General features: G+C 41.2%; 12 protein-coding genes across 12 annotated transcripts; 6 read left to right on the forward strand and 6 right to left on the reverse strand.

The window, feature by feature from the left end:
* Positions 1 to 314: 314 nt before the first annotated feature.
* On the reverse strand, positions 315 to 1,217 carry VTP21DRAFT_3341 (uncharacterized protein; the record flags this gene model as incomplete). Its single annotated transcript, XM_069393634.1, has 3 exons — positions 315 to 905; positions 973 to 1,055; positions 1,133 to 1,217. The coding sequence occupies 3 exons, from the start codon at positions 1,215 to 1,217 to the stop codon at positions 315 to 317; spliced, it is 759 nt and encodes a 252-aa protein (XP_069249345.1).
* A 403-nt stretch (positions 1,218 to 1,620) lies between these two features.
* VTP21DRAFT_3342 (uncharacterized protein) lies at positions 1,621 to 2,753 on the reverse strand (the record flags this gene model as incomplete). The annotated part of the gene is made up of 5 exons (XM_069393635.1): positions 1,621 to 1,849; positions 1,922 to 2,311; positions 2,382 to 2,455; positions 2,530 to 2,595; positions 2,664 to 2,753. The coding sequence occupies 5 exons, from the start codon at positions 2,751 to 2,753 to the stop codon at positions 1,621 to 1,623; spliced, it is 849 nt and encodes a 282-aa protein (XP_069249346.1).
* Positions 2,754 to 3,309: 556 nt separating this feature from the next.
* On the reverse strand, positions 3,310 to 3,909 carry VTP21DRAFT_3343 (uncharacterized protein; the record flags this gene model as incomplete). The annotated part of the gene is made up of 2 exons (XM_069393636.1): positions 3,310 to 3,474; positions 3,547 to 3,909. 2 exons carry the CDS (start codon positions 3,907 to 3,909, stop codon positions 3,310 to 3,312), a joined length of 528 nt encoding a protein of 175 aa, XP_069249347.1.
* Positions 3,910 to 4,113: 204 nt separating this feature from the next.
* On the reverse strand, positions 4,114 to 4,971 carry VTP21DRAFT_3344 (uncharacterized protein; the record flags this gene model as incomplete). Its single annotated transcript, XM_069393637.1, has 5 exons — positions 4,114 to 4,145; positions 4,211 to 4,304; positions 4,371 to 4,463; positions 4,545 to 4,662; positions 4,736 to 4,971. The coding sequence occupies 5 exons, from the start codon at positions 4,969 to 4,971 to the stop codon at positions 4,114 to 4,116; spliced, it is 573 nt and encodes a 190-aa protein (XP_069249348.1).
* Positions 4,972 to 5,433: 462 nt separating this feature from the next.
* VTP21DRAFT_3345 (60S ribosomal protein eL29) lies at positions 5,434 to 5,704 on the forward strand (the record flags this gene model as incomplete). The annotated part of the gene is made up of 2 exons (XM_069393638.1): positions 5,434 to 5,470; positions 5,556 to 5,704. The coding sequence occupies 2 exons, from the start codon at positions 5,434 to 5,436 to the stop codon at positions 5,702 to 5,704; spliced, it is 186 nt and encodes a 61-aa protein (XP_069249349.1).
* Positions 5,705 to 6,556: 852 nt separating this feature from the next.
* Positions 6,557 to 8,140, forward strand: VTP21DRAFT_3346 (uncharacterized protein; the record flags this gene model as incomplete). Its single annotated transcript, XM_069393639.1, has 1 exon — positions 6,557 to 8,140. One exon carries the CDS (start codon positions 6,557 to 6,559, stop codon positions 8,138 to 8,140), a length of 1,584 nt encoding a protein of 527 aa, XP_069249350.1.
* Positions 8,141 to 8,978: 838 nt separating this feature from the next.
* On the forward strand, positions 8,979 to 10,526 carry VTP21DRAFT_3347 (uncharacterized protein; the record flags this gene model as incomplete). Its single annotated transcript, XM_069393640.1, has 3 exons — positions 8,979 to 9,593; positions 9,651 to 10,037; positions 10,197 to 10,526. 3 exons carry the CDS (start codon positions 8,979 to 8,981, stop codon positions 10,524 to 10,526), a joined length of 1,332 nt encoding a protein of 443 aa, XP_069249351.1.
* Positions 10,527 to 12,158: 1,632 nt separating this feature from the next.
* VTP21DRAFT_3348 (uncharacterized protein) lies at positions 12,159 to 13,760 on the forward strand (the record flags this gene model as incomplete). The annotated part of the gene is made up of 2 exons (XM_069393641.1): positions 12,159 to 12,803; positions 12,876 to 13,760. The coding sequence occupies 2 exons, from the start codon at positions 12,159 to 12,161 to the stop codon at positions 13,758 to 13,760; spliced, it is 1,530 nt and encodes a 509-aa protein (XP_069249352.1).
* Positions 13,761 to 15,524: 1,764 nt separating this feature from the next.
* Positions 15,525 to 17,117, forward strand: VTP21DRAFT_3349 (uncharacterized protein; the record flags this gene model as incomplete). Its single annotated transcript, XM_069393642.1, has 1 exon — positions 15,525 to 17,117. One exon carries the CDS (start codon positions 15,525 to 15,527, stop codon positions 17,115 to 17,117), a length of 1,593 nt encoding a protein of 530 aa, XP_069249353.1.
* Positions 17,118 to 19,266: 2,149 nt separating this feature from the next.
* Positions 19,267 to 21,937, reverse strand: VTP21DRAFT_3350 (uncharacterized protein; the record flags this gene model as incomplete). The annotated part of the gene is made up of 9 exons (XM_069393644.1): positions 19,267 to 19,431; positions 19,492 to 19,614; positions 19,689 to 19,847; positions 19,919 to 20,197; positions 20,262 to 20,496; positions 20,559 to 21,310; positions 21,381 to 21,441; positions 21,511 to 21,699; positions 21,807 to 21,937. The coding sequence occupies 9 exons, from the start codon at positions 21,935 to 21,937 to the stop codon at positions 19,267 to 19,269; spliced, it is 2,094 nt and encodes a 697-aa protein (XP_069249354.1).
* Positions 21,938 to 22,130: 193 nt separating this feature from the next.
* VTP21DRAFT_3351 (uncharacterized protein) lies at positions 22,131 to 25,571 on the reverse strand (the record flags this gene model as incomplete). Its single annotated transcript, XM_069393645.1, has 14 exons — positions 22,131 to 22,526; positions 22,591 to 22,846; positions 22,913 to 23,103; positions 23,162 to 23,278; positions 23,352 to 23,447; positions 23,513 to 23,638; positions 23,696 to 23,857; positions 23,908 to 24,021; positions 24,099 to 24,379; positions 24,437 to 24,602; positions 24,663 to 24,908; positions 24,971 to 25,034; positions 25,105 to 25,337; positions 25,392 to 25,571. The coding sequence occupies 14 exons, from the start codon at positions 25,569 to 25,571 to the stop codon at positions 22,131 to 22,133; spliced, it is 2,628 nt and encodes an 875-aa protein (XP_069249355.1).
* Positions 25,572 to 25,787: 216 nt separating this feature from the next.
* VTP21DRAFT_3352 (uncharacterized protein) lies at positions 25,788 to 26,405 on the forward strand (the record flags this gene model as incomplete). Its single annotated transcript, XM_069393646.1, has 5 exons — positions 25,788 to 25,803; positions 25,897 to 25,935; positions 26,006 to 26,197; positions 26,266 to 26,324; positions 26,394 to 26,405. The coding sequence occupies 5 exons, from the start codon at positions 25,788 to 25,790 to the stop codon at positions 26,403 to 26,405; spliced, it is 318 nt and encodes a 105-aa protein (XP_069249356.1).
* Between the last annotated feature and the right edge of the window lie 237 nt (positions 26,406 to 26,642).

The following is a 26,642-nucleotide window of genomic DNA, read 5'->3' on the forward strand; positions in this document are numbered from 1 at the left end:
ATTTTTAACGGTTTCACACTCAAATGTTTCTTATATGCAGAGATGAAAAAGTGGAAATAGAGTTTCTGCAATAATATTTCAGATTAACTTGCTCCTTTTGTACCTGTTTCCTGTTCCATTTAAGGCAGGCCGAATTAGAATGGTCTCTAACTAATGTACGCATATTTTATTGAATGGCTAAATGAGGGGCCTGGAAAACAATACACACACACTGAGAGAAGGGGTCGATGAAATAGTGGAATATAAGATATATATTAAAGTAATACATAGGTGATGTCTGTACTTTTATATGACGTATTGCTTTTTCTTGATTTTTAGAGGATCATCACCGTCAATACTGGTAGAAGAGCAAGGAATGCTGCAGGCGCTATGGCTACCACCCCGGATGAGTTGGCCGGAATAGAAGGTTTAGTGATAGGAGACGAGGTTGCTGCACTGGGTGTTACTGAGGGCAGTAGCGTGCTTCTCAAAGTGTTCTGGATGGACGGCGAACTTACTCCTGAGGAGGACAAAATACCGCTAGAGGTAGCAAGAGAAGTGCTAGATAATGAGAAGGTGGAAACACTCGCTGAAGAACTTCCTGAAGGACCAGCGGAACTGGGCTGAACGGTAAAAACCGACGAAGAAACAGATGGCACCTGTCGTCGTTCCAAGTGAGCTGCTGTTGGTACAGTAGTTCCAGAAGGCGAAGCCGCCGGGTACACTTCACCACTGGAGGACGGCAGTGGATTCTTTGGGTCATTAATCGTGAACAGTGGGGAATAGGATACGTTGGGAGCTTTGCCGAGAGTAAGCGCGTATTTTGATGACGTCAAGTTGGTTGGGATGGTCCAGTTGTAGGAGCCAACACCACCATCGACGGTGGTGCTGATAATGTAAACTAGCTGAAGCGCCTTTGGATCACCCTACGGAGAAAGTGAGTTTAGCACAACTGTAGTGCACCTTGGTGCTTATGAGAAAAAAATGAGCTACCGTCACAAGTCTTAACTCCTGGGGCCCGCTAGTTCCATTTGTCCAAGTTACAAGCTGAGTTGTGCCTATCTCCCAAACCGTACCTGAAATGGAGAAGGTGAAGCCTCGGTCAATATCCATGAATTACTAACCATTAGGTCATGTTGAAGTCATTACATACCAGTTATGGGCTGTGTGAAGTAAAAATCACAAAGAGCGTAGTTTGCGAGAGCGAGGAGGAGAGTAACAGAGAAAAACGTGCGCATTTCTGCAGAGGAGGGTATGAGTCTAACAATTGGGAGGGGAAAAAGAAAAGAAGTTCTCAAAAAACCAAGGAAAACTATGCATCTTGTATTTATAGCTTCGATGATGACGAAAAAGTGGCAAAAAACGCCAGAACTTCTATTTCCACTGGCTTGTGTGACGAAGCCCCTATTCCATCGAAGATTAAGGTTTTCTGAGAAATCCTATTAAAAGAACACCCGGGAAATCAAAAAATAGGACCGACCAAAGCCCTTTCTGCAAAATTACTAATGCATTCGTGGCGGAAAGAATCTTTTTTTCCAATTGCAATATTTGATCGTTTAGTGTGAGATAGAGAACAAAAAAGGTAAAGCAGGGAGATAAACAAAAAGCAAAAAGTAAAAACAGTATAAGACAAGAAAAAAGTTAGGATTGATTTTCATTCTGGAAAGTTCTTCTTTGGTGGAGGGTTGACTCAGTCTCCTCACTTGCGTCAGTCGTCCTCTCGCCGGTTTGGCCATGGCCCCCGTTTTGTAATGATGTGTGCTGAGGCCCCTCGCTCCCGTTTTCTTGTTCATTTTCAGCTCCGTCCTCGTTGTCATCTTCATCGAGCTCTGCATCATCCGGTAATCTCGCTTCACCAAAGAGCCGTTTTCTACAAAACACATAGACGAAAGATTAAGAACATGGGAACATCCAGCTGTGCGACTCGATAAGCACTACTTACACTAAAACAGGCGTCTCCAGCCACCGCTTGCCACCGCTTGCTGGATCACGCGGCCACACATCCTCTAGGAAATAGTAGATATGGCCAATAGCTATTCCCGCGAGCTCACCCTTTGGGAACTCGTGTTGGAACAAGACCGAGAAGGAGACCAAAACCCATGGAAGATAGGGTGCAGTGAAAATGAACAATCCCAAGAAGCTCATTCGGATGAAAGGGTTACGGCGGGCCCATATGTAGACGAGGGTGGAGGAGAGAGGGGCTGCAAGGTGGTCTAGGCGGGCGATTGGGGCAATGAGGAGAAGTAGGGAGGAGGCAAAGAATATTAGGTAGAGGAAGTCAGCGCGGCGATGGCGGAAGGATTCCTCTTCTAACATGCCACTATGCCGCACTCTAAAGTAATCGGGAAGCAGGAGGTTAAATTATTTAAGCCTAAGAGAGCAGGCTGAAGCATTATGCTTACAGGAAGAACATATGAAATACAAAGTCGATCGAGAATTTGCCAAAAAATAAAAATGTGGTTATTAGCCGCCATACCTAGAATTCAACGATGGTGTCAGTCTGCGAACTTTCGACACTTTAAAAGATATAATGAAATGAAGAATATTTACCTCATACTGTTCAAATACCAAATGATATCTATAGTAGAGTTGATACTTATTAATGATCTGTAAGTGCTATAAGGGGGGTGGAGATGAGATTATTTCTTCTGTAAGACTTTTGATCCCAACCATCGCAAACTTACTTCCAGAAGACTTATGACCACAGCTCCTGTCACCCATGCACGCGTAATAGGTGGAATATCGTAGTAGAATCTCTCTATTGGTAAGGGCATTTTATAATGTAAATGGGAATGGCATGGATTTAGGGCGGGGTAGATTGACAAGTGAATTGGCACAGTTGAGGGTAAGCAATTTATGAAATCTGGCATCTTGTGATTCGATAAAAAAAGAAAATCATTTGATACATAATTTGTAGAATGTATGTCAAAAATCAGGCATGTCAAACAAAAAAAAAAATAGTTCAGTGTCCAAAAGGTATCTACGGTTAAATAAAAGTAGTCATGCTTTATATATGGATGTTGTCGAGGGCTCTCTATCTTCGACTAGTGTGTTTGCTCCTGCTGATGCAAAATAATGAGTTAACTAAGCTAAACTATATATGTACTTTGTAGCTTACGTTCATCATAAGGGCAATAAACGCGAATTCTATTCTCCTTCTTACACTCCACAGCTAATGCCTTTTTTGCATCTTCAAGTAGGGACTCAACCATCAGGCATACTCGCCGAAAACCCTTATTGTCGTCTTCGTACTGCTCTTCTTCATCGGAAGACTTCACAAAAAAACAAAAAAAACACTTGAGATATGGCAGAAGTCCCAGAGCAGATTTGTTAGGCTACCTCTTTGATACATACGTCTAGACTATATCTATCAATTAAGTTATGCTGGATACAATTTCTTAATTTCGTGATTTCTGCTGCTTGCTTGCGCACTTTGGCCTCCAAGTTCTCGTTCAAAGTTAAAAGTGATTGAATGGATATCTCCAGGTCTAATATCTAGATGGAAATGTTCATTACATCAGGAGTGCACCAATGCTACCCACTTTGACTAAGCCATCAGATAACTACCTTTCTGTTCGATCTTGCATCCTCTAATCTTATTCCATTCGATTGTCCTCTATCCTTAAGTGGAACTCTGCCCATGCTGGAAGCATGAGTGGATTTACTTATTCCGGCACCTGATGCTGTTACGCACCGTTTTCGATGGCCAACATTTCCTACGATCCCTTCGAGTTCAACTGTACAGCCTTGTCTTCTTTCATTACCACCTGAACTAGGCGGCGGAAACATCGTCACGAGAGTCGAAGCAACTTCGTATGATGTCGGTTCAACGACTTTGGATCTGAGAAAGGGTTTTTTCACTAATTTGCAGGCATAGGAGTCATGGCGGGTTTGGAATTTCGAGTTGAGCAAGTTTGTGGCAGGATACATTATCGCCAAATACCAGCTAATTTCTATGAAGAACTTGGAAAAACGGAGCCTTCTCCTTTTATTCCATGTAGAGAATTCTTTCAATGCAGATCCTGGTAGCGATCGAATCTCCGCTTTTGAGCAAAAATACGCATTGATACTCGAATCAAATCCATCAATTATACGGATGTTTATTTACAAAACGGAAAAAATCACTGAAATAGACTAAATCTTTGCAATCTTAATCTGAAACGTGCCTACATGGATGGGTTGTATGGATGAGCAAAATACACGCATAGCAACCAAGAGAATATTCACTTACATTGTGGTAAATTGGAAGTCTCTGCGTGCACCGCACACACCACGCCAAAGCTACCCAGCACGCCCCGGATCAGGCCACACGGGAACCAGATATACTGCGAAGGCACATATCCGAAATTAGAGGTTGGAAATACGTGGAGAAGAGAATCGTGTATAGTTACCGGAGCAGCCTTTCTTGCTGCATCGGATGTGCCAGCTTCAGTCGACATACGATTAAACCAACGGAAGTTGTTATCCTGCAGAACATAGACACCCTATACTCGTGCAAAGAAAGTCATAAATATTTGTGTTAGCGTCTCCACGACATGGCAAAGTCTAAATGGGATCAGGCTCACTCGATGGTTTGTCTTGAGATTATCCACCTGCTTCTTGAACATTATCATCCATAAATCTTTACAAATAAATTTCACCATATCTAAGGTGTCCAGAAAACGCGGTCGATCCTTTGTAAATCTATTAATGAATGAAGAAAGAGATTAAGAAATTCAGTGGTAGTCTTCTATGACTCTAGCCGATCAGGAAAGACCTTTCTGCAAGCCCCAGTCCAACTCGATAGCCTAGCATTTCCAATTTGAAGAAAGCTGCATCTCGCTCTTTCTCTGACGCGTCCGCATTCGCGGCTAGTAGATGGACCATTTCCATCTGCAAGAAATCAAAGCAACTCTCATTAATAAGATGTGGAGAGGCCGCCCCGGAGTCATCCGATGTTAGAGAAGCAAAGAGTGGACCAATCGCTGATTGTGCTTGCGATAACACAGACATCTTTAGTATAGAATTCAGTTGGCTAAGCTAGTAGGGGAGTAATTGAAGTGAACAGTCAAGTCAAAGAACTTCTAAGCCACACCGCATACCTTGTCTTTAATCGTGAAACTAGGAGGTTGGGCTTCCTTCTCAATCATCCATCTCTTAATCCAGTATAAGAGGAAAGGTAATTATTCAATCTGCAAGTCCATCCATCCTACTCTACCATTGCCCTGGTTGTAGTTCACTTCATTGCCATTTCGGATGCTTTTATGATATATGGATTGAGATGACAATAACTATCCCTCAATGGATGAGAGATTAGAGCTAGATCATCCATTTCTCTGGTAGCAATGGCTATGGTTGTGGAAAGGGGGATTGGATCGCTCGGGGGTTTTTTTTATCAATTTACTCAGTGAACGCAGTATTAAATAGCTCCGTTATTAACCTGTTTTAATTTTAAATTCAAAAAGATTTACTTCAATGGCCAAGTCTAAGAATCACACTAACCACAACCAGAGTATGTACCAATATTCCTGCCTACATTTTTTTTAAAGATTTCTTTATTTGAAAATGATGCTGATCGCATTTTTGTCTCGTGTTAGACCGTAAGGCCCATCGCAACGGTATCAAGAAGCCCCGCACCAACCGCCACCCCAGCTTAAAGGGTGTTGATCCCAAATTCCTTCGCAACCAACGTTTCGCTAAGAAGGGTTCGCTTGAGGCTGTGCGGGCCGCGCGTGCCAGTGCTTAAGCCATTTTTAATATTTCGTGTACTTTGTAATAAAGGAGAAATGTCATTCATACATTACACTGGTTGCAAGCGTGGGCGAAATTATTTGTTCGGTGTCTCTAAATATTTTTGGACATCTTTTTGGTTTTTTACACTAAATAGAGAATATCAGGAGATAATTGTTTTTAAGCAATACAATCAACTCTAGTTTGTGGGCAACGCATGTTCCAAGGCGCGTTTTTCAGTTTACTACCGTACTATATTTGCCAACTCAGTCTCATGATTTAAATCCTATAGAGTTAATGAATTAGACTGAAGCATCGATGAACGTGAGCAGCAACCGACTAATGACCAGTCACTTTGGGATATATTGCAGGAAGAGCGGGAGAAGATAGAACCAGAGCTATGTGTTAAAACTATAGAGACTATGCCACTGCATATAGAGGCAGTAATAAAAGCAAGGGCAACTATACAAAATATTGTAATATTCTTATTAATAGAAAAACAATATGGCTTCAATGGGGTGTCGGAGTTTGAAAATTGACATGGTAATATTTTCAAGAAAATGGGTTATTTACAAGGTCATATAATGGGATGATCGAGCAAAGGTGTTTATAGTTGCTGTACTTAACGCAACCAGTTGTATCTCCTTATGGAGACATAAGATGAAAATCGAGGAAATAAAAAACATGGGACAAAGTTTATGCGAGTGTGTATAATACATAATTTTTATTCTGAAACTTGGAAATTATATCCGAAACCAGCCTCGAAATGCTCGAATATTTATAATCGAGTTAGTAATAAAATATAATTCAATCACTACCCATTTTATTGGGTAGTGATTGAATTATATTTTAACATCTGCTCTTCATCATGCTCATATTATATGTATATCTAATCATATTCCCATGCGTGTTATGCAATTCACTGTTGACGCTTGACTATGGTTCATATAATGGCACATTAGAAAATGGACTAGTGGTATGGCGTGGTGTGCGATTTGCTAAATCGCCGGTGGGTGAGCTACGGTTCCGTGCACCTCAGCCGCCAGAGTCTTTTACTTCTGTACAGCAGGCTGACAAGTTCGGAAGTAGCTGCATTCAATTCAATAATAATAGTGAGGATAATTCGTCCGAAGACTGCTTATTTTTGAACATCTGGAAGCCTTCAAACGCTCAGAATCTGCCGATTCTGTTTTGGATATATGGGGGTAACTTTATATTGGGGTCATCATCGCTCGACAACTATGATGGATCTCATCTTGTCCGGCGATCAAACAACAGCATCATCTTTGTATCTGCCAACTATCGTCTGGGCCCCCTCGGCTTTCTTTCTTCCGAGGAAATACGCAGAGACGGAGATTTGAATGCAGGTCTTCTCGATCAAAAGATGGCTTTAGAATGGCTTCGCAAGTATGCTCGTGCGTTTGGAGGTGACCCAGCGAAGATCACTGTCATAGGTGAGAGCGCAGGTGCCATCTCGATTGGATTCCACCTTCTATCAAGCGCTTTCACAGATCAGCCAGACGTGAGAGGAGAGCCGCAGGTAGAGCATCGGCAGGAGAATATTCTACAAACAGTGTCCCAGACTCCATTCGATAAAGCCATATTGATAAGCGGGTCTACGACAGCTTTATCTCACTGTCAACCATATCAGATCTATCAGGCTGTTTATGATAAAATTGTCGACAAGGTCGGGTGTTCAAAAGCTAATGGATCTCTGAGGTGTCTGAGAGAGAGCAACATTACTAACTTGCATGCTGTGGGAAAGGCTATGGTGCAAGCTTCGCCGCTTTTTCTTAGTTTTTCCCCCGTCGTTGATGGGAAATACGTTGTCAAAGATTGTTCGACTCTCTCGAAGAATCGCCATTTCGACCGGATTCCGCTCATCCTAGGGACAAGCACGAACGAGGGGACTCTTTACACTGCTAAATTGCCATCTAATACCACAGAAGAGTTCTTTGTGGGCATAAAGCGCATAATGCCATGTGTATCCAACACTTCTCTGCAAGAAATTGCTCGTTTGTATCCTGAAAGCATGGCCTATCCGGCTCATGAAACAAGAATGACTCTAGCATTCGGGGATCAAGCATTCATGTGTCCAGCATTGGAAATGGCAAAGGCTTATTCTCCCAACCTATACAAATACCGGTTTGATCAGGCCAACGGTACTCTAGGCGCATATCACTCCGCTATCATCCCATATGTTTTTCACAACACACGCTATATGGCAGCTTCAGAGATGCAACTGGCGGACATTATTTCTGACTATTTCATCTCATTTGTCCGATCAGAGGATCCTAATACCTACACTTCACACATCAAATGGCCCAAATATGCGACTGGGAATCAGATCGTATTTGTGGCCTCCAACACGAGACTTGAAAAGGATCCCAGCGATAATGAGAGATGCGCTTTCTGGAACTCTTTCAATTACACTTGCTCCGCTTTTAAGTGATCATTTTACATATTCGCTCGAGAGATCACAATGATGTGAAAGCTTGAGATTTCGTGTTAGCACAATGCAATGTACTGTATTGAACTCTTAGGTTTCTACTTGCATATAATGTGTGATATGTTTAGAATATTAATGCATAACCTAATCTTGTATTAATGGGTTTAAGCTATTCATGACATGTCAATGTTTAGTTATCTGGCTTCATACTATTTTATATAGAGCTTTTAGAAAATAGTATTCAATGATATAAACAGAAAAAAAAAAGAACACTAGCGTTAACGAGAGGTGCGCTTTCTGGACCTCTTACAATTTTTTTGCTTTAAATACAACTGAATACCCTACAAACTACACGCTTTAGCGGGTCGCAAATTTGTATATTGCGCCCATAACCTCCTATTTAGTGTATAATATTGTATTAAGACTAGTAATCGCCTAGTAGTATCGGTTCTGGGATATTCGCAACCTGTTAATATCAAGTGATCCTATCCTATATTCCTGTTACATAACATCTCGGAGAGTTTAAAAGTATTATTCGAACGATAAGATAAATATAAGGGTAAATGGATAGGAGTTGCAGTCTAGAAGTGAGTGCCAGTGCGGGATGCTAAGGACTAGAAGTTGTTAGCAGGTCGATTTCGAATTTGCGATACAAATTTTGAGACGAAACATTCCTAGCAATAAAGTACTACTTTGGAATTTGAAAAAACTCATCTTGATCGAAAACCAAAGTAGGGTATTTATACCTCCTAATAAATAAATCCTTGGTCATTTCAATTTAATAGTTGAAGCTCCAGAGATGCGAATTTTCATCATATTCATGATACATATTTTTCTGACAATGATCACCTGGGCGTTGGGTGATACGTTGTTGACGCTTGACTATGGAGTTTTCAATGGTACAGTTGAGAATGGACTATCGGTGTGGCGCGGTGTGCCGTTTGCTAGACCGCCAGTGGGAAAACTGCGGTTCAGGGCACCACAGCCTCCGCAGATGTCAACTTCAGTACAGCAGGCTAAGGAGTTCAAAGATAGCTGTTTACAGTTCGGGGATGAAGGGACAAACAGCGCTGGAATCACTTCCTCCGAGGATTGTCTATATCTGAATATCTGGAAGCCTACAGACGCCAAAAATCTTCCGATTCTCTTCTGGATACATGGCGGTTGGTTTATTATAGGTTCATCGTCACTCGCCTCTTACGATGGGTCGCACTTGGTCCGATACTCGAACAACAATATCATTTTCGTGTCTGCTAATTATCGCTTGGGTCCACTTGGATTTCTTGCTTCTGAGGAAGTACGCAGAGGGGGCGATTTGAATGCTGGTCTTCTCGATCAGAGAATGGCAATGGATTGGATCCGCAAATATGCGCGTGCATTTGGGGGTGACCCGACCCAGCTCACGGTCATGGGTGAGAGTGCTGGTGCATTTTCAATTGGGTTTCACCTTCTTTCTGTCGCCTCCAAGGATAGGTACAGCGTAAGCGAACTTATGCGACTGGAGCCACTACAGGAGAAAGCTTTCCAACGTCCATTTGATAGAGCCATCTTGGCTAGTGGAGCTTCCACGAGTGCCTATAATTGCCCATCATACAAAAGTTTGCAACAAATCTACGACGAATTCGTTAAGAGAGTTGGCTGTTCAACAGCTAAAGATACACTAGAGTGTCTAAGGAAGTGCAATATGACTCTCTTGCATGATGCAGGCAAGGCGATGGCAAACTCGTCGACATTGTTTAATTTTATTCCTACCGTGGATGGAAAATATGTCAAGAAGGATTGTTCGTATATCTTGGAGAACTGCAAATTCCTCGCCATTCCGCTCATCGTGGGGACAACCACTAATGAAGGAACCATATTTACGAGGAATTTGCCATCTAATACATGGAAGGAGTTCTCTGTAGGTTTGGAGCAAATAATCCCATGTGCGTCCAATTCTTCCAAGCAGGAGATTGCCAGCTTGTATCCAAAAGTGGCAGAGTACCCAAAATACGAAGCACAATTGTCACAAGTATATGGAGATATGATTTTCATATGTCCCACTCTAAAGTTGGTCCAGGCTTATTCTCCCAATCTGTACAAATACCGCTTTAATCAAGCTAGGGATCCGCTTGGAGCATTTCATACTGCCGATATTCCGTACGCATTCCACAACACGCGCAGTATGACAACTTCACAAGTAAAGCTGGCGGATCTCATTTCGGATTATTATATATCGTTCGTTCGATCAGGAGACCCTAACGCTCACACTTTCAACTTTAAATGGCCTAAATACGGTGATGGGCAGCAGATAGTATTTGAAGCCTTAAACACGAGACTAGAAATGGATACCAGCGATAACGAGAGGTGCACTTTCTGGAACTCTTTCAACTTTTTTTGCTTTAAATGAAAATTGTATAAAAAATTGAAATTTAGTTTATTGAAAAATTAAATATTGAAACTATAGTTTAAATTATATATCATGTAGTTGAAGCATTTATTAGTGAATACGCGTTTTATAAATAAGTTCTATTGTGACAGAAGTAATTTGGGACTTCTGGACTCATATAGTAAAATAATAGTAGAAATAAAAGAGAAAATTAGTAGTAAGAATCAGAAAACCAATTGCTGAACTATTAAATAAATAACAGGAAAAACAAATAAACTGGATTCTTCATCTATAAACAAATAAGATAATAATTAAAAGTATGTAATATTAAGTTGCAAATTAAAAATCCTGACAATAAACCTCTAATATCTAATATGAGAAATATTCATAATGACGTATCACTCAATGAACACAAGTAAAATAATAAGACACTCTTCCACAAGAAAATTTTTGAAAATTTTTCTAAGATACGTAGCCAATTTTTTTTAAAAAAGAATGTGCAACATTAGTTAAAACTTATCGTGATTTTACAAATCATGCATATTTATAGGAGGCCTTCTATTTACTTGCCCATAATCAATTCAAGCACTATACAGAAGTATAATTTTAGTATTATGGAAAGTTTGTAAGAACGTATATAATTTTTTTAAAACCATCCCCTTGTGAAGAGCTCATAACTTTGTTGAAGCAATTTTTTTATCAGTGTAAAAAACGTTTAATTAATTGTTTATTTCCAAAAATTATTGATCTAAAGTTCTTTCGCAACTGGTTATTTCCCAAGAAGAATTTCTTCAATAATAAGATGAGAGTGCAGATGATAAACGAGAACTGAAATATTACTTTCAAATGTATATAGCTCTTACACATATATATATGGGTACAATACTTCGCTTAATCTACTAAATCATCTAGCTAGATTCTCTTTTCTGAAGTAATGCCGATTCTATCTTCCGTTTCTTACCAGCAATTTGTAATAATAGGTTTCTTATGAGGCTGTACTGGAACAAGTGCCAGTGTTTAAGTCAATTTTTAATTTTTCGTGCCTTGGTGAAAAGTTTTTACCACATTAAACTTTACGAATCTTCTGAGAGTGCTTGTAATGTCTCGGGCTATTTTCAACACCAATTAGGCACAAATGAATCACTTTTGGGCATGTAAAATTGCATCTCAAAAACTGGAACGAATATTAATTCGCTCGATGTATTTTCCCATGGAACTTGTTCAGTCTTCAAATATAATCATACGTCTTTGATCTTTTCAAAATTGCCAGCCACGTTCTTAATATTATGTAAGTATAAAAGTTCCATTAGGATTTTATAGCCAGATTGCCTCTAATCGTAAAATTTTCTTTGGCCCTTTGCAAACCTCTTTTCATATTGGTCGCAACGCACCTTTTGTTATATCGCTAGGATTCCAGCGATATTACAGGTACGCACGGATATGACTCTTTAGTTCATGGCATCCTTATATGTTCCTTCTTCGGGTCAATTACCCCTAGGTGCATCCCTTTAGCCCGAAACAAGAGGATGAAACCCGAGGCATTTCCTGGTTTGAAATCATTATTAATTGTAATTTCAATCGCTGTATAAATAGTGTTCAAATCAACCTTAAATTTGTTATTACGTAGCCCCATATTAGAATAACATTTCCCTCATGCTTACAATATTGATTTTCTTGGCTGCGTTTCCATGTGTCATTTGCGATACAATTTTGAGGCTCGAATATGGAATATTTAATGGCACTATTGAAAACGGGCTATCAGTGTGGCGGGGGGTGCCGTTTGCTAAACCGCCTGTTGGAGACCTGCGGTTCCGGGCACCGCAGCCACCGCAACAGTTCACTTCGGTTCAGAAGGCTGACACGTTCGGAAGCAGCTGCATTCAGTTTCGTACTCCTAGAGATAAAGAAAGTGCTGTAACTGACGTCTCTGAAGATTGTCTATATCTGAATATCTGGAGGCCCACAAACGCTCAAAATCTACCCATTTTGTTCTGGATCTATGGAGGCGGGTTTTTAATGGGTTCTTCTTCGTTGCCTGCATTCGACGGATCCCATCTAGTCCAGAGATCAAACAATAGCATCATTTTCGTATCTGCAAATTATCGCGTGGGTCCTCTCGGCTTTCTTTCTTCTGAAGAAGTTCGCAGGGATGGAGATTTGAATGCAGGCCTTCTCGACCAGAAAATGGCGTTGGAATGGGTCCGCAAGTATGCGAGTGCATTTGGGGGTGATCCGACGCAAATAACAGTTATGGGCGAGAGTGCAGGCGCTATTTCAATTGGACTCCATCTTATTTCTGCCTCTTCCACGGAGAGCTCCCGCTCAAATGGAAATTTAGAGTTGGGATCTCGGCAAGAGAACACTTCAAAGGCCTCAACAAAACGCCTTTTTGATAAAGCCATCTTGTCGAGCGGATCGCCGGCCGCCGAGACTTACTGTCGGCCATATAAGGACTTCCAATCAGTTTACAACAGACTTCTCAAGAAAGTTGGATGTTATTCAGCCGCCAATACGTTGGAGTGTTTGAGGCAATGCGACATCAGATTGCTGCTCAATGCGGGCTATCAATTAACGCAAACATCGAACCCTATCCTTGCGTTTAGTCCAGTTGTTGATGGAAGGTACATTGTTGAAGACTGCTCAGAGCGCTTGAAGCAACAAAAGTTCCTCCATGTTCCGCTCATTGTGGGAACCAACACCAACGAAGGCGTCTCCTTCGTAGATAGAATACCATTGAAAAATACTACATTAGTTCTATTTGCGGCCATAAAGCGAGTTTTCCCGTCCGTTTCTATTTCTACTCTGCTGAGAATTGCTCAGCTATACCCAATTGGGGCAGCATATCCTAAATATGAGTCGCGGCTGTCTCTAGCTGTCGGAGAGGAATCGATAATTTGCCCTTCGTTAAAGCTGGCCAAGGCATTTTCACCCGATGTATATAAATACCGCTTTAATCAAGCCGAAGGTCCTAATGGAGCATTTCATGGTGCCGACATCCCTTACATGTTTCATAACACTCGGGGTATGATGGATTCAGAAGTTCAACTTGCGGACCTCATTTCAGACTATTACATCTCTTTCATACAATCTGGAGACCCTAACACGAATTCTTCACACATCAAATGGCCCAGATATGACGCTGGAAAACAAATTGTATTTGAGGCTGAAAAAACTGGTCTGGAAAAAGACCCAAGCGACAACGAGAGATGCGATTTTTGGAATTCTTTTGACTATACCAGCTCTATTTTTGGGTAAAGTCTTCACACAGACTTTACGTTGGCAAAAGACGAATTAGAATATAAAGCTAATGGATAAGTAATTGTAATATTGACTCTAATATTTATTTATTAATGTATTTCAGCCTTTAATATTAAATTCAGAATCTTCCCAGCTTGTTAATATCTAAATGTCTAATTTATTAATATTTTAATCATGCATTATCTGCATAAATTTTTTCAAAATGTACTTAAAGACGTGTTTCTAACTCGACTAAATTTCAAACCTCTTATTTTCACAACGCATAGGATGTGGCTTTTTATGGTACTTCTCTCATACTTGTTGTGCGACACGCTTTTGACACTGGATAATGGAGTATTTAACGGTATGAAAAAAAAGAGACCTTAGTATGGCGTGGGGTACCATATATTAAGCCGCCGGTTGGAGAATTGCGATTTAGGGCGCCCGAACCGCCACGGCGAACAATTATATCTCGTTCATACGCTCTGGAGACCTAACATGTTCACTTCACACACCAAAATTTGGGGTGACATACTCAGGATATTTAATGGCCTAAGTACGTCAGGAAACAAATTAAATTCGAAGCGGAAAATACGATGCGGACGACGCGGATCACTCTCACAATGTGAGATGTATCTTCTGGAATAATCAATATCACCAACCAGATATCTCCAATAAAAATTATCCATACTGGTACCTCCACACATAGTTGGATCTAGAAAACTCAGCTAGCACCACTACAAGGGTATGAAATATTGTCTTACTTAGGGTTACACCAAGCCTCCTTAATCCCTACAAAACATGGTAATAAAAAATGCTCAAAGAAGATTACAAGAGCTTTAGGAGATGTTCACGATTTTCAAGTATCGGAGATAGTCACAAGCGAAAGGGGGCTTGCAAGTGTAAAATGGCTAGCTTAGCTGATAAACTATTTGCAGCCAATCGGCTGTTTAAAAGTAAATGCTAGAGTTATAGTATAAGCAACAGGAAATATATTTGCGCAAGAAATGTTGTGCAGTCTATGGCCATAACCTTGTTTTCAGATCGACCTTCAGATCAGCCCACTTCTGTCCCAGAATTCCAAATCCGACTTCTGCTTATATCCTTTTGGTCCCTGTGTTGTTTCGAAATGACACTAAAAATAACCGAATCTCATATTAAATCATTTTCAATACCTATATTGTCATGATGGAAACATACGTTACATAACGAAAATCTCAAGAAAACAAATAAATGTGCCTGCACTCCATTTTCCTATTGTATCCAACAATTATCACAAAAAGAGTGTTTCTGTACCAACCTTTATTTCCACTGCAGCAATACCCATGTGCCCACCCCTTAACACTCACACTGTAGTTGCCACGGGCCTAAATGTGAATAAACAATGCAGCCCCACTACAACTACCTTTGTTGCGTAATTATCTTCCAATTGATTACAGCTCATGATTCCTAACCCAAAATGCGAATACGAAACCCAGGACTTGGCACTGAGTTTTCATTGCGGAGAGAGGCTAAAGTCCGCAAAAGGCAAGATTGATTTCCTTATCTCACCTTTAAGGCTCAACATGTTTTAACATTCGAGTTCTATAGTTGGGATTGAGTTATCCGAGCCGAGAGTCCCACTTTTGAAATATCAAACTACCTCGGACTTCAATCCAATTCCACGTTTTATCAGATCTCTCCGAGCCCCCACCTCCCTAATAAATACACCTTATTTAGCACTGCCATCAAACAATTTGGTACTATTGCAGCTTCATTTTATTATATTATACTATTTCACCCATGCGTAGGATTTTAGTTTTGGCGACGCTGTTCTGTTGCGTGTTGGGCGACACGCTATTGAAGCTCGACTATGGCATGTTTAATGGCACAAATGAAGACGGGCTGACCGTTTGGCGTGGGGTGCCATTTGCTAAACCGCCGGTTGGAGACTTGCGATTCAGAGCACCGCAGCCGCCGCAGCGCTTCTCTTCCCTGCAGCAGGCCGACAAATTCGGAAATAGCTGTATCCAATTCGTGAACATGACGGCACCAAATAATGCCTCAGAAGACTGCCTGTCTCTAAACATCTGGAAGCCCGCAAATGCACAAAATCTTCCCATTGTGTTCTGGATACACGGAGGAGCGTTTTTGTTGGGCTCGTCGGCGATGGACGTTTACGATGGATCGCGTCTAGTCAAGCAATCGAACAACAGCATCATTTTTGTTTCCTCCAACTATCGCCTTGGTGCGCTTGGCTTCCTAGCCTCTGATGAAATACTCAAGGACGGAGATCTGAATGCTGGTCTCCTTGATCAAAGGATGGCCTTGGAATGGGTTCGCAAGTATGCGACCTTATTCGGGGGCGACCCAACGCGGATCACCGCAATGGGAGAGAGTGCCGGCGCTATTTCAATTGGTTTACACCTTGTTTCTAGTAGCCCAAAGAATACAAAAAAGAGGCAGCGCCTAAGTTCACGGCAGGAGAAAGCTCCACTCCAGCGTCCATTTGATAGAGCCATCCTGTCAAGCGGATCTTCAACCAGTGCTTACAATTGCATGACATACAAGTCCTTCCAACCCGTTTACAACGCACTCGTTGAGAACGTCAACTGCTCAAATGCCAACAACACTTTGGAGTGTCTTAGAAAGAGCGATATAACTGTCCTGCATACTGCAGGCGTGGCGTTAGCAGAATCCACATTCCCTCAACTTAAGTATCCTCCTGTCGCAGGTGGAGAGTATATTTCCAAGGGTTGCTCCGATGTGTTAGACAGCCGCCAGTTCCTTGACGTTCCGCTCATCGTGGGCACAAACACCAACGAGGGGACCTTGTTCGCCAATAATATCCCCAGCAATACAACTGAAGAATACATTTCAGGATTGAAGAAGATCATTCCTTGTATCTCCAACTCTACCATACAGGATCTTATCAAATTGTATCCGGAAGAGAAGGAGATCCCACAATTTGATACACGACTTTCGCTACCATTTGGAGATATGACTTTTATATGTCCCGCGTATAAGCTAGCGAAAGCCTATTCCACCAATGTGTACAAATATCGGTTTAACCAGCCAGATGGCCCTCTCGGCGCTCGCCACGGAGGCGACATCCCCTACATGTTCCACAATGTAGCCAACTTGACTGCTTCAGAAGCGCAACTGTCGGATATCATGACGAATTACTATATCTCATTCATCCGTTCTGGAGACCCCAACGCCCATACCCCGTATATCAAATGGCCTAAGTTTGCCGGTGAACGAATTAAATTTGAGGCAGAAAATACGGAGCTGGAGAAGGACACCTCTGACAATGAGATATGTACTTACTGGAACTCGCACAACTATAACTGCCAGCCGGATAATGCAAAAAACGAACCTAAAGATGAGCAGTGAATCATAGAGTAGAGTTAGTGCAGTTTATTTTTGAATATATCATGTATAAGGTTGCATAAAATTCTGAATCCTGAAATGAACACAATTTTTTTCTTTTTCCTCTTGTTAACAGGACCTTGGCATGACTCAATAAAATTTTCAACTATTGTAACAAAAAACTCAGCTACTAATTGACATTGCATTACCTTTCACACCTGAAATTGACTTCGACCTAGTATATACAGCAAGTACTACTTCATAAGAGTCCCCATATTTTGTTAGGATATACAATATATCAAGTCAGTTTGATTTCTATGATTGTTTACAATGAAACACAAGAAGCATGTAGAAGCATTTCACTTAAATCGAAGACGGCGGCAAGACGTACGCTTATTGATAGAGCACAATAGTTGGCTCATCTGATAAGCTATTCTCTGCCAATCGAAAAACTTAAAGCATCAGTTCGAGTTATGACAAAATTCAAGTGGCAGGATAATATATTTGTAAGCGTCATGTTGTGTGGCGTGTGGTACTTAAAGGGTGTATTCAAACCACCTACAGAACTACTCGCCTCTACTCCAGAATTCTGAGTATCGAATTCGCTTTTACTACAACTAGTCCCTACCTAATATTGAGAAAGCAACTTAAAAGTGTCCAATATTTTTGCCAATCATGTCATGTCTACCAGTCTGTATACAATGAATTTGCTGAGAATTTTGACTGTTCAAATGCAAACAGGACGCTAAACTATCTAAGGGAGTTCATTATAGCTCACCTACACAATTCAGGTATAGCCATTGCACAAACAGAAGCATCGCCATTTTTCATTAAATATAATCCTGTCGTCGGCGAATTGTATAATGTCAACGATTGCTTTTCCTTTGAAAGATAATAGATTCGTTCATATTCCGTTCATTGTCGGAACAAACACCATTGAGGGGACCATATTTGCGGGACAATTACCGTCTAACATAAAGGAAAAGTTCAATTCAAGTTTGAATAAATTGACATGCTTTCAATATTCCGTTGCAGGAGATTGCCAAGTTTGTATCCAGGAGGAGAAGCTTACTTAATATACGAAATACGAATAATTCTAGCAATCGGTAATCATATATTTAGATATTCTGCGCTAGAGTTAGCCAAGGCATATTCTCCCAATGTATCGAAGTACGCTTGATCAGTCCAACGGACCTCCTGGTGCATATGGCTCCGAAGATATCCGATATGCATTCCAGGCCACACAAAATGTCAGCTTCAAAGGCGCAACTAGCAAACATCATTTCGGACCATTATATCTCGTTTGTCCATTCTGGAGACCTTATCATCAACTCTCCGCACATCAAATGGCCCAAAATGCTGCCGGGAGCAAATTATATTTGAGGCGGAATATATAAGAAACAGCATCTCAACAACCAATGGTGTGCTTATTGTAACGATTCCAACTACACCGGCCCTCTATTTATATGTTCCCACGAAGACTTTCATGCAAGAAAATATAGTTGGAGATCACGGGCTATCTTTTTTTAATATATGTTTCTGAATTGTACAGAATTCAAGAAAGTTTATATTAGGATTATAGAGATATAATCTTAATGGAAATTATTCTTCTGTTTATTTTTTGAAAAATGTTTAAACATTTCCTAACTCTACTTTGGCCAAAAAGTATAAACATCGTCATTTCAGAGACTTAAATACATTAAATAATCATGAACTGAGCACGAGGCTCTGATTCAATGACTTTCCTCTCATCATTATGACGATAATATAAAAATAAAAAAAAAGTGGCCGCGAGAGGTGTGACCCTCTAGTTCAGCTCCACTCCCCCTTCTACAAAGATATTCATAGTTGAGGAATGGAGCGTGAAAACACCGCCTTGTCAGAAAATGTGAAAAAGAAGGAAAGGAGAATAAGGAGGAGGTTAAGAAAACAACAGATGAAACCTCCCACTATTTATACACTCGATGTTAGCAGTCACAATTTGTTTATTTAACACGAAAAAAAAGAATAACTAGGAAAAAAAATATAAAGAACACGAAAAGTATTGGAGCATATATGGAAAGTAAATTTCTTTGCTAGAGACAATGCAACACAAAAAAAAGTATGATGATTAGTAAAACAAGGTAAATAAAAAATTATATAGAAACCCTTAGGAACATATTAAGAAAAATTTTCAGCCATGAAACCCATTTTCATCTGTCTTCATATCCTCTTGACCTCGGAAATCGAATTTTTCCACCGCTGTACCAGCGCTCGTGGGCGCATTCTCGTTTGTATTTAGACGCTCGTAGGCAAAGCGTTGATAATGATTTAATGTGAGCAGGAATTTGACACCGACCTAATCAAAGAGAGATGTGAGTCACCATTCACTAAATGCCATGCTATCGGCATTACTTACAGGGTGCGCGTTCATACGATTGAACAAGTCGAGCGTGTGTTGTCTGACGACTCGTGAAGGGTGGAAGAGCCCGAATCCAATTGGTGTCAGCCCTCCTCGATAGTGTGGAAGATACGACAAAAACTATAAATGATTCGAGCATTGGTGAAGAGAATAAGTTGAGGACGAGGTGGACGTGGAAGGGAAACAGAACTTACCTCGACAATTTGCTTTGGTGTCACGACATTGTCCACGAATGATTTGAATATAGCGATGACCTCCGCATCGGGAATATTCCGTTGCACTTGTAATTTGGATATTTGACGTGCGACGTCTAGATTTTTGATGCTGCGTGTTTTCAATGATTTCATGAAATCCTAGTCCACCCAATCCGAAGAAAATTGACTTAGTAACAGCGCTCAATTGAATCAGGCAGCAGTACACTTACAATTTGCCGGTATTTATAACTTATCGTCCCTCGCCATCCCTCTATACGATTCGCATTAATTGCGAGTTCACGTTGTTTTGTTGCCTCGTCTGCGAAAAATATACCCGTGCCAAGCTGTGGCGATGCGTCTGGCATATTGGAGGTGGCCAGATCTACCTGCGTGGAGCCGTACGTTTCTTCTTCATATACAGCTGCTAGTTTGACAAATCGAGCAATATAATCCTGGAATTTGGCTCGAATAGCCGACTCACTGAAATGAGATTGAATAGCAACAGTCACCTAGGGAGAAGTTTAGAGTAGGGTCAGTATATGCAGTTACACGAGCCTCTTTGAACCAACTCACGTTTGCCATAAATTCGTTATCGGGCGATTCCCACTTGTCTCTTCCCCAAGTTTCGCCTTTGTCGCCACGAGCTTTCGAGTCATCTCCCGTCAAATCACCGCCCCGTGAGGTTTGCGACGGCATTTCGATATCCTTTGATATTAAAATTTTTCCAGTGTTTATATTACAGAGCACGTCCCACCATGATGGATGGTCCTCAAAAGTTGGATTCGTCACGCCAGCAATAAACCCGGGGCTGGATTATTTCGAAAAATTTAGCCAGAAAAGGGGACGGAAAAGAATAGAGTAAAAACAAACCATTTAAGTAATTCGTCCACATAGAGCAGATTGGTGTAAGGAAATGCGCGCTCCGTGAATCCCCTGAGCACCGTCCCGCACCCTGTTCCCATTGCACATGCAGCTAGCACATAGTTTGCTACCTCACCGGACGGCCGGCCATGGCCAAGGAATACAACTCGTTTCTGTGTAAGCAAAGCATTAATGAGCACTATGATGGGATGGGTGAAAGGGCCGTTGATGTCAAGGTGAGGGTGGTGCACACCCGTCGAGGGTGTCAAGTTCGCAGGGCTGAATGTGGATATAAGCTTGATGAGAGAGAAATCCCCCACCTCCTCCGGATTCAGCGTGAGTGGAACACGGATTGGGAGACGAATACCATCGTAAACTCCTTTCGTCTCGAAAAAATGGCGATCTTTATTACGACTTATGCTATTACGCCGGTCCGCAATGAGTGACATATAAGGTCGGCGTCGGCCTAGATCATCTCCTTCGTCACCTGCCCCAGTAGTGATGTCATTGCTGGTTTGAATGCCGAGCCCGGCCTGCGTGGTACCGATGCCAGGGCGCGAGTCATTGGAGATGGAGGGCTCTTCGTTGAATTTCTCCTCGAATAGATCATTATTTTCAGCATGACGTAGAATCTGCTTTTCATACCAGGTGAAGGAGGGCACTTGGGAAAGATCCATGGAGTTAACTGCTTCGTAGAGATCGGAAAGAACCTTGACGGAAGCATCCTTAAATGACTTTTCAATAGCTAAGAGCAAAACAGGCTAAAAGATATATCCCATTAATAAGAAAATCAAATGATCATCTGCCAATGAGGTTCAAAAATGCACTTACTTTGTAGATATGCAAGAATCGGTGTCTTGTGCAAATGGCCATCGCTTTTACAATAGCTCCTCTACAATGCCATTAAAGTTTACTATTTCCATGTTCAACCTCCTTGATTTAGAAGTTGCATAATGGATACCTTTTGACGCTTGCATCATGTTTTGTACGCACCAAATTAAGCACATAAAGTAGCGGTTTCTTTTCTTTATCGCCGTTCGTTCCGGACGAGATGGCATCGGGATCTGGCACGGTCTGATTAAGGAAGAAAACAGTCCAATCTTCGGAACGCATATGAGCACCATCCGGCAGCATCAGCTCGGCCAGTAAACTAGAGTAAGAAGAAGAGTTAATTGAGAAACTCACAATGAACACTGCACTGCGCATCTATTCCAATCTCCAAAATAATGCATTCCATCCATCCTAACTGGAACTTACTGTTCATCCATGCCTGTCTCAGACGGATACTGGTAAGTAAGAGAGGCTCCTTTGTCAATGTCGAACTGTGCCTGCAGAATGTACTCGACGTGAAGTTCGGAGCCCTGCTGCATCACATTCTCGTCCTCCATCGTCACGAAAAAGAAATAATGTAGACTACAACTTCTGTCGGGTCGTGCACACTCTAATACAGCAAAATTGGACCCCCGATTCTGGCTGTACTTATGAAATATTAGCCAACGGTGTAGTTTTAAAAGGATTTCATACGTCTGAAACCTTTGAGCAAGAAAGTTCATGTTTGAGTTGGGAGAAATGGAGTGTATTTTAGTAGCAATCCAGCCAATTGTCATCCTCTCCTTCGGACTCCTCACCCTGCATATCCATCATTAGAGCCATCATAGATGCTAGTTCGGTATCTTCCTTGTTTTCTTCCACCGTCACATGAGGATGGTCGATGTCGTCCACCGCCTCCTGGTATAGATGCTCTACCAGAGTCGATTTCTCGAGCCGATTCCAATCCACCTCCCTTATCCGGATTCGAAAACTTTGATGGTGCATATCTAGCCATTCGAATGCAGAATCGGCGGGACGTTTCAAGGGGATAGATTGAGCTGAGCTTTCAGAACACGTAATATTTGACAATAGAGTATCTAGTGAAGGAAGGATATTTTGTAGAGCATGGAGAACTTCGAGCCTCACCATTCTCGCATAGTCATCCACCTAATTCGCAAAAATATTAGCAAGGGGTGCTAGTCTAACGTAAAGGATCTTCGTGCATTATTACCGCAAATAGGATGAGCTCATCGCACCTTAGCCTGTAAAACCAAGTTGCAGCCGAGTGCAGTGTTATTTCCTCTCTGTTATTTTCACCGGTTTCGAACCCACTTGTACCGGTTAGGTCAGACTTTGACCGCTTTGAATTTTGTCGGTACATTTGTTCTGCATTCAAGCTATAATCCCAAATTGCTCGCAAAAGCTGTGATACGCGCTGCCGAACCTCCCAATCTTGGTCATCCATTAATTTTCTGAGCAAAGTTTGGCTATATTAGAAGAGCTTAGGTTATTTCTACAATAGCGTATCCATCCTTCCCAGAGGTAAAGCATACTTTAAAAACTTTTCTTCGTCTTCGAATATCCACTCGACGGTATTCCCCAAGCCTCGGGCAATCATAGAGCTTGCCCATTCTACAGCAGCCCGACGAACGAACGCCTCTGGGTCGCGTAGACCTTCAACCATTTTATCCCGAAGAGGTTGGGCTGCCAAGTATTCTGGGGCAAGCGGATTTTTGGAAATAATCTGTTTAATATAAATTGAGTACTAACTTCATAGAGACTCGAATAATTGCAACACTAACGCATATGGCTTTGATGGCGGACGCTCGTACATACACTCCTGCATCAGTAAGCGCGTTTACCGTTGCGTCTACTAAGTGAGCATTTAAGGCAAATCGCACTGCGTCATGGCATTCAGACTATTCCATTAGAAATACGAGGGCAATATAAATGGGATGATAATAAATACTAACTGTATCCATAGAATGTTACCTCAAAGAGTCTCTCAACAAAACCTACAATAGAGTCCCGTATATCCCACTGGGGATTTTGAAAGCGCATTTGGAGAGCTATCTCGAAGTCTTTGACCTAATTTTCAATACAAGTTCAGGCCTTACGCCTAGGAATTACGTGCAAAGAATACTAATGATTACCTGTTCGCAGAATATTTTTGAGAGATTTTCCTGTAACAAAAAATCGCCTAGCACTTCCAATATCAATGTGATGCCCGCGCATTCGATAGATTTATTTTGGAGCAACTGTAAAATGAGAGGTACTACCTGAAATATCTGGCTGTTATTAACTTACTTCTGCAGTGAAAGAAAATTGATATTTACCAGTCGAACTTTAATACCCACTTGTTCGTTGTACACACTTTGGAAGCCAAGATTGAGAAGCCGAATTGCAGGTCGTAAGATGTTCATATCAGATCCTAGTGACTTCTCTTGAAGTACCACGGATACCAAATGATGTAAAATTTCGCCTTGTCTATTAGTTACCTAAGAATAACATATTAGTATAGCTAAGCGTAAAGCAAAAAAAAACTTACATATATTAATTTTGGAGATTTAAAGGAGACGGTAAGAAATGTTTTTAGAATGGCAGATATAAGCGATTTCTTTTTCAACAAAGGGTAATTGAAATCAGGTGAAAGATGCAATACCTAAATAAAAAGTGTGACCAGGGAGATGAACACGTTAGTATCCTTATCCATTGAAATTATACATTCTAACCCCATACATGGCATTTATACAAGCAATTGTATAGCTTTTCTCTAATAATTGTACTGGGTATGTCTGAGAGAATAGATTCCATGGTCTGATATCTTGTGTCCTGTATACATGTTCGCAACAGATAGAGAGACGCAGACATTACTCCGATATTTATATCGTATCCATACTTTGGCGTACGATCAGACAGATGTAGTAGTGATTCGAGAACTCGGACGGCCATTACGGTGGAATCGAAATCGGCATTTAAGAAGAGCTTACTTATTAGATGATCCAGAGAATAGCAAAAAGCTAGAATATAAAATGGGGTTAACCATTGTACTAGTGGTTAAATTAAGTATAATTTACCTTCAAGAAATTTCTCCTCTTCCTCTCCATCAAAATCCAAATCATTTTTGTTAGCAATGATGAGCAAAGGATTGGGAGCATGCTCCAATATACTAGTGAAGATCTCCAGGGTGCGATTCCTCAAGATCTTATCGGGCTCTAGAAAGTGCTCGTTAAGACTAGCAAGCTACAGGATAGTAAACACTATTATTTTAGCTGAGCTTAACATCTTATATTGCATATTTACCAAATGACTTTGATGCAAAAACTCATAAGACCCAGGGGTACGGGAATCCACCAGTTCCCAGAAAAAATTGAGAGCTGATAACCAGTGCTGATGAGATTGGAGGTTGGCATTCTCGGGCATGATGACTTCTTTTATTTGATGAATAATATCAGCGGTCCTATTTAATGGCTCTATCCCTGAGTGACTATAGTCCCATTCTCCATGCTTGACCATTGCGACAAGGAGTTTACAGGTTGCCGAGACAACCTTTCAATAGGAAGAGTTAGTGATATTCTTCGAGTGTCTTAAGGGGATTAAATCCTACTCACATAGGTGCTCTCATCTTCAAAACCTCGCTTGCAAACCGCAGAAAACTCTTTCGATGTCAAAAGCCTGTAGGTCAGGGTAATATTTAATTATTTGAAAAAAAAAGGAAAGTACAATGGATACGAAAATTTCATACCAATTAAAACCTATCTTGCTACTTGCAATTCCTTCAAGTGCGTCAACACATGAGAAGCGAAGCAGTGCCTCTTTAAAGTGCAGACCCGACAGGATGTAATCAAGAATATCGTGGTGAACATTAAGGAGCGCATGCAAGAGTTCTTCGTCTTGGCCATCAGTGGACACTAAACGACCCAAGAGCCGAATAGCCACTGAGGATATCCGATAATCCTGATCCCTATGAATACATTCCTAGCGATATTATAAGAATAATAAGGCCAAGTGTCAATCCAACCATTTGCATACCCTCAATATGCTTAAACCGTCCCATGCCAAAAACTGGTGCTGAAGAGTTCCTGTCGAGAACTGATTAACAAAACTTAATAAATACGACAACACTTTTTCATGGATTGTGTCGTCCGTAATGCGGTGGGACATCTGAGGGAGAACCCGCAAGACCTCATGGAACTGCGAATACTCGCTCATTATTACTTGGAATTCACGCGTTGGAACAATCTACACGATCGGTATGCAAGAAATAAAAGTCACAAAAATGGATTCGTGACGTAAACATTTTTGTGACGCCCTGAAACTTTAATACAAATATAACCCATGTGTTTTGCTGTTTACATTTATCTCTTCTTTTAACGAATTCTTTAATTTCACCCTCCCCACTCTTCAATTACACATTCAATATCAAAAATGGCCGGTGACGCTGGTATGATTTCTACTCCTACCCCACTCTTCTACTCCACTTTCCTCTCGTTTATAGCAGGCTCTTATTAACTGTGCTGTTCTTTTTTTACGATAGCTATCGGAGCTAAGCTCTTCAAGACCCGTTGCGCTCAATGTAAGTTGACACTTTCCATCCATGCTTAACCTAACCTGCTGCTAACGGCAACTTGTCGTCCTACCCTTAGGCCACACCGTTGAGAAGGGTGGTGCCCACAAGGTCGGACCCAACCTTCACGGTATCTTCGGTCGTCAGTCCGGACAAGCTGAGGGCTACAGCTACACTGATGCCAACAAGAACGCCGCTGTTCAGTGGAATGAGGACACTTTGATGGAATACCTCATCAACCCCAAGAAGTACATTCCAGGCACCAAGATGGGTATGTGCTTACATTTTCTCGTATCCTCGAATTTATTGGAGCTAACCCCTCGCTCTTGACTTATTTAGCTTTCGCTGGTTTCAAGAAGGAGGCCGATCGCGCCAATGTTGTAGCTTACCTCAAAGAGGTACAGTCTTTCATGGATTTTATCTATTGCATTCTCAAGCTAACCTGGTCTTTTTTTCTCTCCACCTAGGCCACTGCCTAAATTTCTATGAAGAAACCTCTTCATTGTACAATGAAATAGAATATCACATCAATATACTACTTAATTTTTTCTCAAAATACACAATCCCTAGAGATCTAAATGATATTAGAACATCTGTGAAAACTTAGCCGTAATTTTCCGAAGAACACATTAATAAATAGATGAGCCAATGAGATGTATGCTGCACTAGAATATATGTTTGGGATTAAGTCCTCCGGCTGGCGGACTTTGAAAGCT

The sequence above is a fragment of the Calcarisporiella thermophila genome (genome assembly GCF_041956535.1).
Source record: "Calcarisporiella thermophila strain CBS 279.70 unplaced genomic scaffold VTP21scaffold_17, whole genome shotgun sequence".
Classification (NCBI taxonomy): domain Eukaryota; kingdom Fungi; phylum Calcarisporiellomycota; class Calcarisporiellomycetes; order Calcarisporiellales; family Calcarisporiellaceae; genus Calcarisporiella; species Calcarisporiella thermophila.